The sequence below is a fragment of the Esox lucius genome, chromosome 24 (assembly GCF_011004845.1).
Source record: "Esox lucius isolate fEsoLuc1 chromosome 24, fEsoLuc1.pri, whole genome shotgun sequence".
Taxonomy (NCBI): Eukaryota; Metazoa; Chordata; class Actinopteri; order Esociformes; family Esocidae; genus Esox; species Esox lucius.
The window spans coordinates 9,599,659-9,618,628 of record NC_047592.1 but is presented as its reverse complement, the minus strand read 5'-3'; the positions used below and the strand labels follow the sequence as shown (position 1 = coordinate 9,618,628).

At 48.3% G+C, this 18,970-nt stretch overlaps 1 protein-coding gene and 1 long non-coding RNA gene across 2 annotated transcripts; one reads left to right on the top strand and one right to left on the bottom strand.

Annotated features, from left to right (window-relative positions):
• Positions 1 to 855: 855 nt before the first annotated feature.
• On the bottom strand, positions 856 to 15,953 carry polr2a (polymerase (RNA) II (DNA directed) polypeptide A). The gene is made up of 28 exons (XM_029117437.2): positions 15,603 to 15,953; positions 14,620 to 14,752; positions 14,343 to 14,479; positions 13,859 to 14,035; positions 13,420 to 13,701; positions 13,134 to 13,295; positions 12,626 to 12,846; positions 12,393 to 12,525; positions 12,165 to 12,289; positions 11,717 to 11,927; positions 11,404 to 11,613; positions 11,071 to 11,239; positions 10,819 to 10,913; positions 10,461 to 10,664; positions 9,955 to 10,177; positions 9,641 to 9,824; positions 8,992 to 9,163; positions 8,769 to 8,874; positions 8,258 to 8,463; positions 7,639 to 7,902; positions 7,246 to 7,453; positions 6,896 to 7,101; positions 6,625 to 6,807; positions 6,323 to 6,526; positions 6,040 to 6,229; positions 5,778 to 5,891; positions 5,541 to 5,690; positions 856 to 5,452 (listed from the first exon to the last, which is right to left on the bottom strand). Exons 1-28 carry the CDS (start codon positions 15,687 to 15,689, stop codon positions 4,293 to 4,295), a joined length of 5,916 nt encoding a protein of 1,971 aa, XP_028973270.1. The 5' UTR covers positions 15,690 to 15,953; the 3' UTR covers positions 856 to 4,292.
• A 507-nt stretch (positions 15,954 to 16,460) lies between these two features.
• LOC109615054 lies at positions 16,461 to 18,740 on the top strand. The gene is made up of 2 exons (XR_002196085.2): positions 16,461 to 16,768; positions 16,875 to 18,740. It is a non-coding gene; the product is annotated as an uncharacterized LOC109615054 (long non-coding RNA).
• The last annotated feature ends 230 nt before the right edge of the window (positions 18,741 to 18,970 follow it).

Genomic DNA, 18,970 nt, shown 5'->3' with positions numbered 1-18,970 from the left:
GTTCAAAAGTCTGCATACCCTTAGTTCTTAATTCTGTGTATTAGCCCATTTAGCATCAATGACAGCATGCAGTCTTTCGTAATAGTTGTTCATGAGGCCCCACATTCCTGCAGGTTGTATACTGCCCATTTGTTTTGGCAAAATGCCTCCAGGTCATGCAAAGTCTTTGGTCGTCTTGCATGAACCACAGGTTTGAGATCTCCCCAGAGTGGCTCGATGATAAGGTCAGGAGACTGTGATGGCCACTCCAGAACCTTCATCTTTTTCTACTGTAACCACTGGAGGGTCAACTTGGCCTTGTGCTTAGGGTCATTGTCATGCTGGAAAGTCCAAGAGCGTCCCATGCGCAGCTTTTGTGCAGAAGAATGCAAATTGTCTGCCAGTATTTTCTGACACAACTTAATGTGAAAATGTTTACAAGCGTACTCAGGGCTCCTTAAACATTTTAATCCGTCATTGGAATACATATACTAATTACTGTATCTTTGGATGTCCATTTGAGTGCCCCAGATCACCCTAGGGAGCTGATTGGCTGATATTACAAATGGCTATAATGGGGTAAAGGGCTAATACCGCGCTAGCTTTTTAACCAAACATGTTTTTGTAGACCCGCCCAAGAAAATCCTGAAGGAAAAAAACTAAAATCATTGTCTAGTTGCCAAAGGTCATTTATCATTTGTCAATTAGGTATAAGTCACAAGTCATTTTGATTACAAAAATGTGTTGAAGCCACTTTAATAAAATTACATGCTGGTTGACTGACAGGCTTCCTAGACTTAAATTGATCTAGGCAATACTTGATTACATATACACTCATTGTGTTTATTGGTAAGTGTAAATTATACAAAGACACAATCTGTAGTAAAACTTTTATTTTTCTCAAGTCAAAAACAAAAAACAAAGATGCAGAGATCAAAATATTGGATTGATTTCTATACAGTGGCAATTTGTTAATTTAAACCTTCCATTTCACCATGACAACCTGTCCCAGTTTTTTCTCAAACTCAAGAAAACCCTGTCTCTGCAACACTCACACCTCTCAAAACACACACTTTCACACCACTGGGAGTTCTGGCATCTTGAATTGACTCGACTACTTAGGTAAATCATTGGGATATGACGGTAGTGGATAAAGACCCACGTCTTGCGGCAAAAGGTGGTAGAGACCAATTGCATGGACTTGTGTTTAGCAAACACCTGTGTCCAACGCAGGCAGTACAGTCCAGTCAATTCAAAATCACTCAACATATGTTAGGCCGGGCGGCGGGTTGTACCAAAAACGTTCCCGAACCAGAATAATTCCCAACAAATGTGTCAGAGTTCCAGTCCCATCATGTAATTCTTCAGGGGTGGAATTCCAATCCCTCAGCACTCCCAGTTTCAAATATTACTCCTGGCCTCACCTACCACCCACCCAGCCCTCCCAGCCCTCGATTCCCAATAACAGGTACATACACTGGTAAAAAAAATTATAAAATAAAACACTGATTTCAGAAACGATCAGAATCACATGTGGATTAAGGGGAGACAGGAGACCCAGCAGTTAGAATCAGAAGTCAGACAGCACGTCCTCATCCTGAGCCAAACACGGGGACGCAACACCTCCCTACGTTAATCAAACTAGGGCCCAGTAAAGTAGAAGAGGATCTGGTATTAAACGTGAAGTCTGTTTATGCCGCAACGATTCACCGTCACACTAATGTAGTGGAGCAAAGTATAGGCCAAGAGTGCTCTGAAACCTCTCATCCCCCTTCACTGAACTTAAACTGAGGTTTTCTAACACAAGAGTGTCAACATCACCCCCCAGTGTTCAATAGCATAACTGAAATACACAGAAGTGAATGCTGTGAATGCCTGTGCAGCATCTGCCTAAACCTTCTGTTGGAACCGTCATTGAGCCGCAAAGCGGATACACATTTATAGTAGGTTATGAAGCCTCAAATTGACTACATGCAACTTTTTTCATTTTACAACTGAAGAAGAATGTGGGGCGATCTTGGCCCAAAGCTGAACTGACTTCCCTTCATCCAGTACTTTAACACATACATTTTGCAAATAGCCCCTACGAAGTCAAACAGGAAAGAAAACTTAAATCATTGAATTACATCTCTCGATTCTTACACAATAGTACACTCCTTTTTTTTTCTTAAATAAACTGAACAAGTGAGGCTAAACAGATAGAGAAATCATTTGACTAATAATTAAAATATGGAACGAGGATCATAGAAAAGGTGTAAGGGATAACAAATAAGACAAGTTCAACCTAGAACTGGATCGCTAGAATGTATTACCAGGTTGCTATTCATGCATAAGCGATAACAAAAAGCAACAACGCCGACAAACCAGTATCCCTCGTCCACCTATAAAACTCTCCATTCTCTCCTCGTAGCAAATAGTATCAAAATCAATAGAATAACAATCAATAGATAGTAATAATATGAAGTGTTTCATTAACCTCATACTTCCCAGTGTTTTAGGAAAGAAGTGGCTTGCTGAAGGGGGGGGGGGGCTCAGCTTTTTTGCTGCTGTACAGAAGTCTCATCAACTGAAAGACAAAGGGATGCTGGTAGGTCTCTGACATCTTTCAGGCATGTCTTGGGGGGGGGGGGGGGGGGGTAAAGGGTAAAGGATTTGGAACATTGTGTGGGTGGCGGAAAAGTGTGACTTCAAAACGTCTCTTTTGCCCACTGACTAAAATCTCTATCCTTTTCTAGATGGTCTTAAAATGCAGCCCTGAATAATGTCACAAGGAACACAATGAATGTTTCTACCACTGTTTAAATTACTGTGAACTGCAGATATTAATTGGATTTGCCTCATCAATTTCCTGTGAGCTCAACTCTGGCCTGTCTTCTGATACGTCCCCCCCCCCCCCAAAAAAAAAAAACAAGTGTCAGGAATATATATTTAAGAGGGAAAAAAACAGAAAATCCAACACATCAGCTCACCTTCAACCTTAGTTTCGGAAGCTTAAATGCTTTTTACGTAGATAAACACAATACATCGGTAGCTTTTTCCAAAGGCTTTTGGCATTACCCGCTCTTCATTACTACAACTCCACATCCAACACTGACGTCCAGAGAAAGGATCCCCGGGTGGAGGCTTTTCTTGATGTGGTCTTACAGTTTACAACAACCTCCACTCTTGTGTGTCTGGTCCAAAGGTGGAGCCCTTTTCTCCTGGCTAAACACTTCAAAAGTCTTCCAAACTCAAATTGTAGTAAACACATTTTAGGAGCCATCCCCCCCTGACTTGGAAGAGGCTGGGGCACAGCGGTTGATGGGACGGGATTACCCTCCCTTGGTGGTGACAAGTGGCTGATCAGTGGCTGATCACCAACAGCGATGATAATCCAAGGGGCGGTGGAGTAAATGACCTCTCCGCTCAACGAAAAGAAAATGAAGCCGATTGTGGACTTCAGGGGATGTAGGAGAGAGAACGCCACCACGGGGGCTTCCATGGGGGGGGGGGGGGGGGGGGGGGGGGGGGGGGGGGGGGGGGTCAACAGCTCAATGTTCCTCTGTAAACACATCAGATGGGACCCGAAATGGTCCGACAAACACCGACACTGTGGTGAAGAAGGCACAACAGCTTCTCTCCAACCTCAGACAGCTGAAGAAATTGGGAGTGTCCCAGAGGACCCTCGTGAATTTCCACAGATGACCGACCACCTGGTTTGGTTGCTCGGCCCACGATCGTTTGGTAGACAGAGATGGTAACCAGGGTCAAGAGATGGCCTGGGGGGTGGGCTTCTATCTGCAGGCCTGTTAGACCTTAAATCTTCCCTGCACCCTGATCTGCGCTGTAAAGCCTGTTTTACACACAAACACTTTCTACGTACACACACACACTCGGTCCAATCTGCAGTACCATGTACACTGGTCGACAAGTCGATCTACATATCCTGTTCACTTGATTTAGTACTTGGGATTGTATTTTTTTTTTGCAGATTTTGTGTTGTACTTGTATGTGGACTTGTTTAATATTTCATTACTTTATTTAAATGACTGCATTCTTTAGTAGCCGTGACACAAGCATTTAGCTACACCTGCAACAACATTGTCTATAATGTTTATGTAACCAATGAACTTTGAAACTAAAAACAGATTTGGAAGTGGGTCCCCGAAATAAAAAAATTCACAAGTGGGATCCCCCAAGGTTTTTTCCTTTGCTGTGACCTTCCGCTGAAACCACCAAGCAAAGGGGGCTGTCCTTCAGTTTTCCAGCCCCAGTCCACAGGCTTCGCGCTGGGAAGAGGAGCTCCTCAGCTCCCGCTCCATCTCCTGGCCTCCTCAGTTGTTCTCTTCATCACTGTCGTCTGGGCTGATGGCCGGGCTGTTGAGGGTGTAGGTGGGCGAGGGGTTGCTGTAGCTCGGAGACATTGGGCTGTAGGTGGATCCTTTGGGGCTAGTGGGCGAGTAGGTGGGGGAGGTGGGCGAGTACTTTGGAGACGTCGGGGAGTAGGTGGGCGAGGTGGGGGAGTATTTGGGGCTGGTGGGGGTGTAGGTGGGCGAGGTGGGGGAGTAGGTGGGCGAGGTGGGGCTGTACTTGGGGGTCGTCGGAGAGTAGGTGGGCGAGGTGGGGGAGTACTTGGGCGAGGTGGGGGAGTACTTGGGCGAGGTGGGGGAGTATTTGGGCGAGGTGGGGGTGTACTCGGGCGAGCTGGGGGAGTAAGACGGGGACGTAGGGGTGTATTTTGGAGAGGTGGGGGAGTAGGACGGCGAGCTTGGGCTGTAGGAGGGAGAGCTGGGGGTGTAGGTGGGCGACTGAGGAGTGAAGCGTGGGCTGGAGGGAGAATAGGATGGAGAGGTGGGAGAGTAGGAGGGGGAGGTGGGGGAGTAGTTGGGGCTGGTGGGGGTGTAGTTCGGGGAGGTGGGCGAGTAGGAAGGGGAGGTGGGCGAGTAGGAAGGGGAGGTCGGGGAGTAACTCGGGGAGGTGGGGGTGTAGTTAGGCGAAGAGGGGCTGTAGCTTGGGGACGTTGGAGAGTAAGAAGGGGAGGTTGGGGAGTAAGAGGGTGAGGTGGGCGAGTAGGAGGGAGACGTGGGCGAATAGGAGGGGGAGGTGGGGGAGTAAGAGGGGGAGGTGGGGGAGTAGCTCGGCGATGTTGGGCTGTAGCTTGGGGACGTTGGGCTGTAGCTGGGAGAGGTCGGGGAATAAGAAGGGGAGGTTGGAGAGTAGGAAGGGGAGGTTGGAGAGTATGAGGGGGAAGTGGGAGAGTAACTGGGAGATGTAGGGGAGTATGAGGGGGAGGTGGGGGAGTAGCTGGGGGAGGTGGGTGAATAAGAGGGTGAGGTGGGGCTGTAGTTTGGGCTGGTGGGGGAGTAAGAGGGGGAGGTTGGGGAGTAGGAGGGGGAGGTTGGGGAGTAACCTGGGCTTTGCGGGGTGTATCCCCCAGGAGAGCGGGGCTCATAGGCTGGGGAGGTAGGGGAGTAGTTGGGAGACATCCCACCTCCTGGAAAATTAAAAACCAGACATCAGAAACCCGGTTAAGAAATAAATGTCGACAAGACGTAACTCAACCCAAACCTCAGGAGACTAACCTGGGGACGGGATGTACGGGCTGGCTGGCCCCGGGGACCCAGGAGACCCAGGGGTAGGCGACCAGGCGGGGGAATAGCCCGGAGAGAAGCCGCTGGCGTCGGACGCCGCACTGGGGGAGAAGCCGGCTGCCCCGGGGGTCATCCCGCTACCTGGAGGTTAGAATGACAGAGGTCGTCAGGTCAGTGACACGGCCAGTGTGGACGTCTTGCCCGAGTCGACCCAGGTCGGGGGCTTACCGATGCTTGGGGACCAGGCCCCGTAGGCCGGGGTGGCGCCGGTGTTCCAGGGGGTCATGGCGGGAGACATGCCACTCATGGGGCTCGGCGCCGAGCCAAAGAACATTCCGGTGGCTGGGAAGAGAGAAATGTGTTTCATGAGAACGTGTGTATATTTGTACATTATAAACACACAACCCCCCCCCCCACTGTAACAGTGATGAACTACTTCCACATCCACAATTACGTTTAAATCCCCGCATTCAGCCCCGCCCCCACTCACGTCCTCCAGCCACACTGATGCCGGGGATGTTAGTCGGGATCTCCATGCCGTATTTGCACTTCTCTGCGTCCAGCAGCAGGTCGAAGCAGCCCGTTCCGCAGGGGGCCAGCTGGCCAAGCATGATGTTCTCAGACACGCCCTTCATTGGGTCGCTCTCCCCGTGGGCCGAGGCCTCCATCAGCACGTCCACCTGGGAGCAGGAGAGAGAGGAGGAGGGTGAACACCGGAGGAGAACCTCGCTCCACGTTTATATCCCACGGGTAACCCCCCCGGCGTCACCCACCGTCTCCTCAAAGGAGCACTTCATGAGCGGCCCCGTGTCCTGCCGGTTGATGCCGTGACGCGTGATGGCCATGAGGTGGCCGCGGGACGTCATGGTGTCACAGAGCAGGGACAGGTGCCGGTAGTTGACGTAGGAGCCGTCGAAGGAGATGACGTGGTTCAGCTCCCTCTCCAGGGCCTTCCGCACAGCCTCGATCCCCAGCACCTGGAGACAAGCCGACCGGCGTCAGAAACCATCGTGACACGTCGCAATCAGAACTGACACCGCGCGGCGACCGCTAGCTACGACATCTGCCCGCGTACCGTGAAGATCTCCACGATGTCGTTGGAGGTGGTCCTGACGGGGTCCACGTCCTTCTCGCTCAGGACCCTCATGAGGCCCACGCCGTCTGTCTCCAGGATCCACTCCTGCAGGGCCTTGAACTCGCCCTCCTCGGTGATGATGATCTTCTTCTTGTTGTCGGTCTGCGGCAGGTGCATGTACACCTGGAGGAGGAGGGGCGAGGGAGACGGTTAGGTCAGGGACCCCTTTACAGGAGGAGGTCAAGGTGGTAGCAACGGCGGTCCCCGTTACCTTGCTGATCTGCTCGATGCCCTGCAGCGTCATGTCCGTCAGCATGTTGGACTCGATGCACCTCAGGAAGACGTCGTCGTCCATCTTGTCCACCACCTCCTCGTCCTCGTGGAACTTGTTCTCGTCGCTGTTCATGATGCGGATCCGCAGGACCAGCTTCTCCGCGTTGTCGTCGTTGAAGATACAGTTGAGGTCGTCGCCGAACCCTGGGAGGGAGGGAGGGGGGAGGGAGGGGGGAGGAGGTGGCATTTAGATGACCGCCGGCGGGAGTTAGGCGGATGCCTCTGTCCTGAACCCTCGTCAAATACACAACCCCCCCCCCCCCCCCCCCCACATCCGCCATTCCCTACCTGCGTTTATCTTCTCCGCGATCTGCTCCATGGTCAGCTTGCGGTCAGTCATGTGCTTGCGGTCGAGCTCGATGCGGAGCAGCCAGGGGGAGATGCGGGTCACGTCGAAGTCGGGCATCTCGTAGTAGACGTTGACCCACTCCTGGTCCTCCGTCACCACGGTGCTCTGGGGGTTGGGGTCGTAGTAGATGGCTGTGTTGGCGGTCACCTGGAGGCGGGGCGGATGGGTTGGAATTAACGGTTAAAAGGCCTGAGTGTCTAAAGAGGAACCTGATTTGGGCTCAGGAAATGGCTACGAATATCTAATGTGTTGTGAATCATTTGTTCTGAGCATTGCCATGCACAGAGCCCACAAAACAGTCCACTGTCAATATCCAAGCCTCCACCAGTCACCTTTCTGAGGGTGGTGTGCTCCAGCCGACAGAGGATGTCCTTGGCCCTCTCTGCGTCGCGGGCCGCCTGGCCCAGCAGGAAGACGGTGAGAGAGGGGGTCTTGGGCCTCTTAGAGATGTTGATGAGCTCCTTAAGACGGGGTACACCCAGGGTGACGTTCTTGGCCGACACACCGGCGTAGTGGAAGGTGTTCAGGGTCATCTGGGTGGCGGGCTCACCCAGCGACTGAGCGGCCAACGCCCCCACCATCTCACCCGGGTGGGCCTGGAGGACGAAGGGGGGCGGTGAAGGAGTTTGGTTAAAGGATTAATGCTAATGGGATTAGATCGGTGCAATGTAATTAGATAAGAGCTGATTATGACAGTAGGCTTTGTGATTAACATTTATTCATTCATTTGACATTTTTGGAGGTTTGAATTTCCGGAGGTTTACCATCTCACTTTGAAACAAAAAGTAATAAAAAAAAAACAGTATTCTTACAATAAAAATTATAAAAACAAATATATACAGACGTTACCCCAAATCTTTTAACATCATTGGGATCATAGCCAAACAGTTCTGGTGTTGGTCCTCAGTGTCCCGCTTCCAACCTCCACCAGAGTACACAGTATTTACTCACAATTGCCTGGTTGAACTTGGACTCGATCTCTCCCAGCAGCCAGTCGTAGGCCTCCGTGCTGAGTCGGAACTCGTCGGTCATGCGCCTGGAGCTGAGCGTGGAGCGCAGGTGGATGTTGAAGAGCAGCGTGGCGTTCTGCTGGGCCTGCCTGCTCAGATGATCCTCCCCGTTCACAATCACCAGCTTTTTACTCAGCTCCTGGACACCTGCGGCACGGAGAAAAGAGGAACGCAGCGTGAAAAGCTTAACATAGCCGTCAGCGGCGCCACACCTTTACGATCCACCAGGCAACCATTTGAGAATCATTCTAACAAATCAGATGGTTCGGCAGTAGTTGTAATCATCTTTTTAATTGTCAATGTCACGTCACACGGCGGTGTGATTCCTTGAAGGCCTATTAGAAAGCCGCCTCAAGTAGCAGCCAGTAAAAAAAAGGTGTAAACTTTCCAAAGCACAAGACAACGGCAAATCTTTTGGCGTCTGACCAATCCAAGCCTACAGCGGTACTCACCCTCTACCACTCGGAGGGGGTTGAGGTCCGTGGGGGTGCGAGGGTTGATTCTGAAGATCTTCTGGGCGTTCCAGATCATTCTGGCAAGATTGCAGGGCAGCACCACCTGGTGGGAGGGAGTCACATTACAACGTCTTTAGCAACGGCCACGCGGCAACATGCGCACAGGCTGGAATGAGCAGGATGTTTTGAGAAAGCGGGGCTTGGCGCGTGCCGTCCTGACCTTGCTGTCACCGGTGGGGAAGATGGCCCTCAGGATCTCTCTGTCCTCCTTCATCTTCTCAAACTCCCTCTCCAGGGCGCTCTGCACGCGGGCGTTTGTCATCACGTCCTTCACCACCTCCTCCTGCAGGGTGCGCCGCAGGGCCCGCTCGTTGGTGCAGTCGAATCTGAACCTGGCGGCCAAAGTGGGGAGGAAGAGGATTACAAGGGATGAGACAGAGACGAGACTGAAAGACAGCGGAGGCTTAAGCCGGCTGACCCTACAGTTAGGAGAGATTGGCGAGGAGGGTTGGCATTAGAGTCTATGTCCCGGGAAAGGAACCCCTGTTTAGCCACGCCCACCACGCCAATAAAAACGGTTAAATTACACAACCAATCAGAGACAAGGAGAGCTTTGACAGGTTAACCATGACGTAACATTCCATGCAACGGTGTAGCAGGAGGTCATCTCAATTGCATTTCCTTGACCCCTCGCGTCCTTTCTCCCAGTCTCCTTTTGACAACCCATAAGAGAAGAACAGAGGGAAAAGACCTCATCTAAGGGGTTCGGAGGAGGCAGCGAGGAACCAACTGGACACAATTGAGATTCCCCGAGCGAGTAAAACAGCCCCACCCCCCTCCTCCATCCTCCCCCTCCTTCCAGCGCTCACTTCTTCTCGAAGGCCTTGTTGGACGGTTTCAGCGTGGCCATGTTCTGGAACTCCACGCTCTCCCCGGCCAGGCCGTCCTCCCCGTAGCGCAGCTGCACCACCTGGTTGATGGAGTTCCTCACCGTGGCGTCGTACTTCACCATCACGGACTCCATGGACTTGATCAGACGCCGCTGGATGTATCCTGTGGGGCATCGGATTTGGCGCGGTTTGAATGTCATCTACCTTAGAGGTTGTGTAACTAAAAATTAAACACACACACACACACACACACACACACACACACGGCCCCTGACCAGCGTTCCCTCACTCACCAGTCTCGGCGGTCTTCACAGCTGTGTCGATAAGCCCCTCTCTGCCTCCCATGGCGTGGAAGAAAAACTCAGTGGGCGTGAGGCCGGCCAGGTAAGAGTTCTCAACAAAGCCTCTGCTCTCAGGGCCGTAATCATCCTTGATGAAGTGGGGCAGCGTGCGGTGCTTGAAGCCGAAGGGAATGCGCTTACCCTCCACGTTCTGCTGACCCACCACGGCAATGACCTGAGGACCGGGGAGGAGGGAGATGAGGGGTATAGCTGTTAGTAGTTAAAGGACGCATGCACTGGAAGGCCAGGGATAAGCATAAAAACAACATCTTAAGAGTTTACACAGCCGCCAGAAAAATAAACATGATATCCGACAGGCTTTAAACACTAATCCACTTCCCCATCAAGTCCCTGACCTTGAAATATGAACATGGAAACATGGTGATTCAGTTTCAGTTAGCTTTTGGGTTTCAGAACCTAACGCCTCTGTTCTCCTTGAAGAACCCCGGGGGGTTTACCTGGGAGATGTTAATCTTGGAACCCTTGGAGCCGGCCACCACCATGGACTTGAAGTTGTTGTACTCAGACAGGGACTTCTGGGCGGAGGAGCCCGTTTTGTCACGGGCATCGTTCAGGATGCGATTGACCTGGTTCTCAAAGGTCTGCCTCAGCGTGTTACCGGGGGTGGGCTCCAGCTCATTGTTGTGAGCCTTCTCAATGACCTGGCGAAGAAACACAAACACATCAAACGAGGGTTTCAGAAACAGGGACTCGGCTCACGTCTTTTATACTGTTTTACTTCCACGTGTGCGAGATCTTGTTCATTCAATCGATATTCTGTTTGATTAAAATGTTTTAGTTCGCGAGGAGACATGCCTCTATCACATCCTGTTTGGCCTTTTTGATGGTGTTCTGGATGTCCAAGTATGTCTTTGCATCAGCAATGGAGTCACCAATACCGATAGAAGCACCTGGAGACAAGCATTAAAAAAAAAAAATCAATATTGACTAAAATAACTGAATTTAGGCTTAAGCTTAGAAGATTAAAATGTTTAAACTGAAAACTTGTGGTGCGAGTGGCCTTCTACTGACGCCAATGCCCTCTACCCAACCAGCCCAGGTCCCTACCCTCAATGAGCAGCCAATTGTTGACCACCGTCTGGATGTTGGAGTAGAAGAGTCGGGTGACGTCGTGGCCCATCTCCAGGAAGCAGATGTGGACCAGGGAGCCGGCCGAGGTACCCAGCGACTTCTTACACAGGATGCCCATGATCAGCTCCCCGTTCTCTACTATCACCTGGGTACACGGCGGACATTAGACAACAGCGGTTTACTCACATCAGAGCCGTCTCCATTACGGGTTCATTGGCGTGGCCAGCGTTCCGCCACAAAATTGTTGACTACGGCTCAAGTGCAACACGACCGTCTTGCTGGTTTGGAATTTGTTTTCCCCCCACCCACCTTTGTGTCCCCGGGGGAGATGTGCTTGTAGGGCCCACTGTCCTCCTCATCTGGGTGGGTGCTGTGCGTTCGGATGGCGTTGATGTGGCCCGGGATGATGAGGCTGAAGATCTGCTTGCCCGTCCACAGCGGCCGGGGCTTCAGGATGGCCGGCTGAGGCACCTTGCCATCCCACGTAGACAGGAACATCAGCAGGTTCATCACGTCACCCTGGGGATCAGATCACATGCTCTTTCGTCAGACATGCCTTTTTTTTTTTAACGACAACGCCTTCCAACCGCCCGCATTCCGTTAAAAGCGTTCCCGTGGTTACCCGCTCTAGGAAGACGTCCCTCTTGGTGAACTTGCGCACGGCGGTGAGGGTGTCCTGCACGATGCCCATGACAGGCCGGTTGGACTGGGGGGTGACGATCATGCGAGGCACCATGGCCAGCTCCTGGATCTCAGCTCTCGTCTCAAGGGACTGGGGCAGATGCAGGTTCATCTCATCCCCATCGAAGTCGGCATTGTACGGTGTGGTGACACTGAGGAGAGGGACCAGTTAATCTAATAGCACTGGATCTGCTTGGTATAGCAACACTCTCATTTGCTTTAAATTGGCTAAAATGTTTGGATAAAAAAAAAAAAAAACGTTTTATGACATGCTAGCATTGTCCTGACACACTAACAACCAATCATTAGTCAGGTATATCTGGGTGTGGTCAGTAACGGGCCAGGCTGACGGACAGTCAAGGGGCTCATTCCAGTCTTTATAGTTGTACCTGAGGTTCATCCGGAAGGTGGACCAGGGCAGAATCCGGACCCTGTGCCCCATCATGGACATTTTGTGTAGCGTAGGCTGTCGGTTGAAGATGATGATGTCACCGTCGCACATGTGTCTTTCCACCTGAGGGGGACCATGGTCAATTTGTTTAGAAAAGAGCATGCCATTCAGAACCTTAGTGAACCCTCCACGATAAGCCATAAGCCATCTGACTTGTGAGGGTTACCTTATAGCCAATCTGGAGGTGAAGGTCGCTTGGTTTCGGGTGAAACCGCAGGTCAATCCTGTCCCCGTTGTCACGGATGATATATTTGGCTCCCGGGTACTGGCTGTTGCCTCTGCGAACCAGCTCCTGTAACCTGGTGACATAAAGGGGGGGGGGGTCAGCATCTTGACCGATACGGTCTCGATAAAGGTAGAGAACCCAGGTTTCGCCAGTAGTGACGGTCTCAGACATACCTGTCAATGTTAAAGGGCGTGACGATCTCTGGGAAAGTCATGTTGGCGGCAATGGAACGCGGCACGCCCACTTGGTCGATTTGGAGATTGGGGTCAGGGGTGATGACGGTTCGGGCAGAAAAATCCACACGTTTTCCCATCAGGTTACCTCGGACTCGCCCTTCCTTTCCCTTTAGACGCTGTTTGAGGGATTTGAGCGGCCGCCCCGATTTTTGCATTGCCTGGAGTCGAGACAAAGTCAAATATAAACCCAAGTGTATTCCAACAAAGCTGGTGATCGGTCACCACTTTTAATAGTCATTAAATATGTAAACCCTAGGTACCAAGGATTAAACTTGTCTATCCTTAGACTAACAAGAGGTCCTTTCAAAGCATCCAGTGGTCTCTGAATGTGTTTTCGGTCCTGAGATTACTCAGGAACGAGTAATTAATTTGACAATCTTCAAACCAAATTTGCAAACAACTCTAACGACCCTGTCCCAGATAAATACAGTAAGCCCAGTTTTACCCTGGGTAGACCCGGCAGTTCGTTGTCCACCATGGTGGCCACGTGAAACTGCAGCAGCTTCACATCTTCAGCAATGACATGGGCCGCGGCGCCGCTCTGCTCGTTACGCCGCAGCTGATTGTTGATCTTGACGATGTCAGCCAGCTTGTGCGTCAAGTCGTCCTGAGTGACGGTAGATAAAGCGCCGCAGCGTGATCAGAGAATTTCAGATGGGATGGGATCTCGACAAGTCCCGTGGCAAAGAAAACTGAAAGATTCAGACATTTCTGTAGAAATGACCACTCACCTGGTTACGGGCTGAGCCCTGCATGACGACCGCGGGTCTGACAGCCAGCGGCGGCACAGGAAGTACCGTCACGATCATCCACTCCGGCCGGGCAAACTTGGGGTCCAGGCCAAGTATGATGTCCTCCTCGTCCGAGATGCGCTTGAAGATCTCGTAGACGCGCTCGGGGCTCAACAGGATCTTCTTCTCCTGCGAGTCCTCGTTTACATGCTTCCATTCGGCGTACAGCTCCAGGCCTGACCGGCGGATACTCGGCTGGTAGCGCCCGCAGCCACCGTGACCCTGGGAGTGTCAGGTAGTGAGAGAGAAAAGGCGACAAGACAAGGGTACAAAACCAAAAAAGGAGTTATCAAGAGAGCGAAAAAAACTGAAAAATGTGCATGTTCAAGTCTTAATGACCGACAAACAAGATTTGGACAAGTGTCCACTCTAGAGGTACCTTCTCCTTGGTGATGTCTTCACTGTCATGCTCCTGCTGATCCACTCCAAACTTGTTGTCCATCTCCTCCCCACCCTCGCAGATGTTCTTGCCTCTACATAGGTCATACACATGGGTCAGGCGTTTCCTGGGCTGCCCCTTGGACTTCTGCAGAATGTCTTTGATCTTTGGGTTATTCTAAAAGGAAGGAGACAACATCACATGAGCAAGCCATCGCAATGAAGGCAATTCGAAGTAAGAACTAATATTAGTAGTTTGATCCATAATGTGTATACTGAGAACATTACAATCAATAAGACACATCAGGAGTGCATGTAGGGTCATGTCTTCTGTCTAAAAGCTGTTTGGGGGTATTGTCATTGGTTTAATACATTTGCATTGTGTAATTAGGAAGATCTAATTCATGAGCGAGTCAGTGCTCGTTGAATGCAGGTTATGCAGTTGCCTCAAGGAGTAGGGAATAGTTAGCAAGAGGGTTACTGACAGTGTCCACCAGCAGCTTGGAGCAGGAGTAGCATACACATCGGAGAACCTTCATGATCTTGTTGATGAAGCCTACGTGGAACACCGGCTTTGCCAGCTCTATGTGTCCGAAGTGGCCCGGGCATTCTGTCATGTTACCTAAACACCAAAAAGAATGCTCTCTTAATTACTTCCCATTACAGTGGTTGCGGCCTACCATAAACAACAAGTGTCAGGGGTTATCAAAATTAATGAAATTAAGGATTCTGGCAGTGAAATAAAATTGTAACTTTCAGTACCTGCACACGTCTGACATCTTCCCGATCGTTCGATGACCCCTTGTCTGGGGTCCATCAGCCCACCGAGTTTGGGACGTCCTCCTTCTGTGGTCTCGGGGTACTTAATTCCCCCTTCAGTGACCGACATCCGTTTCTAGAGGGACACAACCGTGGCCAACTTCAAACCCAGTATAAAATGTGTAACACGGTAGAGCAGTCCTATTGAAATTGACTTGCATATTTCTAAACCAACTTCACTCAGGCAACATGTGAAAACTGAAAACGTAACTCCTAGAAGTGCAGTAACTGATTACAACTGACAGTAAGTAGTACTCCATGAGCAAACGGGAGTACACTTAATGTATTTCTTAACCATATTGGTAGTATCTCATAAATCAAGTGTGGACCAAGTAATTAGATTAAATTAAAGTGATTCGAGTCAACTGATTTAAGTAAACAATCCTAGAAGATTATGTAAGTTGTCTTCTACCGCACCACGATACTAAGAAATAACAACATAATGTAAAGAAATCATGCATAACTTTATTTACGTTTCCTTTTATTATGATAGATCGCTTATGAATTATAACCAGAGGGAATATCTAAGACGTGTTTGTGAATGTAACTTTCTAGGGAATACATATGGCAACGCAAAATAGGCAAGTTTAGTAAATGTAGCTAAAATGGAATTTGTTTACATGTAGTATCTTCAATATAGAAGGGAGTTTGATTCATGATATGGCTTAACTCGTATGGAAAATACTGTGGGTGCTGAAAGTTTTGTCGAACTTCCTACAACATGCTGCTGTTGCTAGCTAGCTAGCTAGCTCAAGCTTCAACATGGCGTAGCAGGCTAGCTAGGCTAGCTGCAAACTACGTGCTTTGTAGCACATCCATTTCATTGTCATCAATGATACATTCTAGGTATTAGTAACGTACAGGTAAGATCAATATGAGAACGTTCAGAAAGTAAACGAACCCCCCCACCCCAAAGTAAAACCTACAAGCTCATCTGGGCTGATGATGCCGAATTGCACTCTCTTGATGAGGCGCAATGGGCATGCGCTGTCGCCGGAGGGCGGTCCGTGCATCCTGTCTATTCAAAGAGACGCGTCCTCCCTCGGCACGCCGCTTTTGTAAGAAGGAACAGCTTTAAATTGCCACCAGGACTCTGGCCAGGCCGCCAACGGTGACCGGAATGTCTCCGATGGCGATATCCCGAAGAACCACGTTGGTTATTGCCCTAGGAGTCTATTTATTTACGTTTTACTCCTATCCACTATAGCTACCAGCTATCCCGTTCCCTTTTCCTGATCTACACTCCAGTGCGCTCTAAGCGCATCTGAGCCCAGTGTTCGCCAACGCGACTTTATATAGACTGAAGGCTTTGCTACAGGTTGACACACTCAACGAGGCAGGGGCTGAACAGTCAGGAGGCGGGTTATGGATCTGTATAGTAAACCGTTAATTGGCTACACAAGATCGCGAGATGAATAATGGATTTTATAAGACGTATGACCAATGGCAATCTACGTTTTCTTCTTTACCCAATTGAAACATAAGGCGGATACTAAATTGGTTGAAATGCTACCTATTGGTCAGATCTGAGCATAGGAAGGGCTACAATGTAAATGTGGTTGTAGTTTTATCAATATTCAATACAATGTAATGTGGTTGGTCAATTATGTCATTAATATACATTAGTTCATAGAGATTGGCCAATGGCTATAGATATGAGATGGTGTTTGAATATATTTCGTTAAACCCGCCTTATTTCCGATCTTTACCGAACTTAACCGATTGTTAATTTTTCCGCTCTAAGCAAAAATAAAAAAAATCTGTGTTGTCTCGTTCGTCTCGCTCTGGATCAGCTACGACTCTTGGAAAAGAAGCTCGCGCATGAGGCCTACCTCCACCCGTAGGTTGTCAAAGGGATAATTATGTATAAATTATTTTGTTTTTCATTTAAAACCAGTTTATTTTAAATATTTTTTTTATCTCTAAAAGAACATGTCGAAATTAATGTTATTCTACATGAACATTTCTTTTTTTTCCGGGACTATGCAAGAGTCCTCGGTCTCAAGTGGGACCAACGCCGACAAGATCGGTCTTTTTTCAGGTCTTCAACTGGGAAAGCCCGAGAAAAGCCTTCGTTGTTAAATGCAACAGCGTAAAATACTTTACATTGATTAAAAATAGAAGTTTTCAAATAGTATATATTTTTAATATACGCCGTTAATAACCTGTATTGTAAATTAATATTTTTTCTAAAATAGGGTCGAGATTGGAAGGCCGCGTTTAAACGCAGTGACAGAGCCTGGCTACTTGGCGGTAAGAAGTGAAGTGATAGTTAAGGAAACAACATTCTACATTCATAATTTGTCGAAATGTTAGTTATTTGTTAGCTATATGTTTGGTTAAGATTCAGTCCGATTAACTTTTGGAGCATCAGTTGTTATTTAGATAATAGACCCAGTACAGTACTGTATTATGCCGTCTGGCTAGCTAACGTTACCCCTTTGTGGGAGTCGACTGCCCGACAAGCTAACGAATTTAAACCCGCCAACGATCAAAGTTGGCTGAGTAAACAACCAATGATAAATTGGATAACAGGGTTGTTTTATCGTAACTTAAAATCTGTATTTGAACTCTACTCCAGAGTAATTAAAATGTTACCGAATCGAATATAGACTACTGGCAGTTGCTAGCTGGTGTTGCAATGCTACCCAACTTGGCAAGCAAAATGGCCGCCAGAGTGACCGGGTAGGTAGCTAATGTACTGTAGTTGGTTAGCGAACCTAATACACTAGCTACCCCGTTGATCAGTTGTAACATTAAAACTATCATGGTAAATTTTATAAAAATATGGACTGGCACTTTATATTACCCGGATATGCTTGTTATTTTTCATATTGCGCAATCTGGCTAATGTTCGCTAACTAGCTATGAGTTAGCATCATAATACATGAATAACACTTGGTGGGTTCTACTGACACCGCGGGCAGCGATTTAGCACTAATGTTATTGTTTTGTTGTGGAAATCCAATGTATAATAACGAATGTATTTAATGGAACATCTAACTATTACACGAGTAATTAAATGTCTAGGGAATTTGGTTTCCTGTCCGTTTTGGTATTGCTGTGAACAATAGCTGACTATGTAGCTTAGCCTGGCTTTGTACAGTCAACGTTGAAACCTCGTCTCAACATGGCGGTTGTGTGTGGATAGTACTGGTTGTTCTTTTTGGCCAGAAACATGTAGTAATAACTACTTGCGAAACTGAAAGTAAGCGTTTACAGGTCATTTGTTGGATTTTATTTGTGTTGTAAAATGCAAGGTGTACCTTTGCTTGCATGTTGGCTAATCATGTAATCTCTAAAGCCTTTTCTTAGTTTCAGATATTTTCCATTGTTTCCTATTGTTAACAATCTTCCCTGCCAAGCTTGGCTTGGAGAATGTTGCCAATGTTAATGTATATCTCTACGGCAGGCTTATTGAAAAGTGGGAACCAGAAATGATTGTAATAAGGAACTACCTGGTTATTGCATCTGCCCATTAATACAGTCTAGATTGCATGGAAGTTGGAGTAAGAAGAGCTTCTGTATATAGAAAAATTATAATTGGCTACAACACTGCGCACTGTTACCTGCTTTACCAGTCACCAGTAGTGTTTTCATTATGAAAGTGCCTGGTAGTTGCTGCCACATTATACAATAATCTTGTTAGAGTGGAAGTTGGACTAAGGAGGGTATTTCGCAAAACCCTGTCTGGAATCCACCAGACTGAAAACAAAACCAGCTTTGCAACTTCATACTTAAAATTAGCTCATGTAAAATGTTGTCCTTATACTTTAATCAGTGTGTTTTTGTTTTTCTCTGATGTGGTGTTTTTTTTTTTTTATATACATTATACCAAGACATTGTTTGATGTGCTGAATTTCAGTGTGCTACACCTGCCATGTCCATAAATGAGTGCTTTTGTGTTAGTGATCTGAAAATACTTTTCTGTTTTAAACACAAATGTAAACTGTGGTGTTTAGAAATGTAGACTGTGACAAATCTAATGGATTGTCATTGTATTTGAATGTTTAAAGTAATAAAGACATTTGAGGTACCTCGTGACTTGCTCACACATTTGGTAACTGGATGATGTTTATGTGGTTGAATGTGGCCAGCATGAACATGCCTCTTTGCCCAGGTTATTTTTCTTAGGAAGGCTCGGGACGTGACTGAGGGAACAAACGAGACACAACATGGAACCAGTTGTAGTTGTCTCGGTATCCTTATTGCCACCTATCAGGTCTGCAGTAAATTCAGGAATTAAACGTTACTGTTCTTTTGATTTGGAAAAAATAGTTTGTTTCACTTTTAA

What these genes read in the sequence shown, in the direction of transcription:
- polr2a (XM_029117437.2), bottom strand. Translation starts at nt 15,689, where the DNA reads ATGCACGGACCGCCCTCCGGCGACAGCGCATGCCCATTGCGCCTCATC. An exon ending in AGGGCTCAGCCCGTAACCAG is followed by an intron (nt 13,296 to 13,419) that starts GTGAGTGGTCAT and finishes ACCGTCACTCAG; the next exon opens with GACGACTTGACGCACAAGCT. An exon ending in CATCAGTGTGGCTGGAGGAC is followed by an intron (nt 5,892 to 6,039) that starts GTGAGTGGGGGC and finishes CTCTCTTCCCAG; the next exon opens with CCACCGGAATGTTCTTTGGC.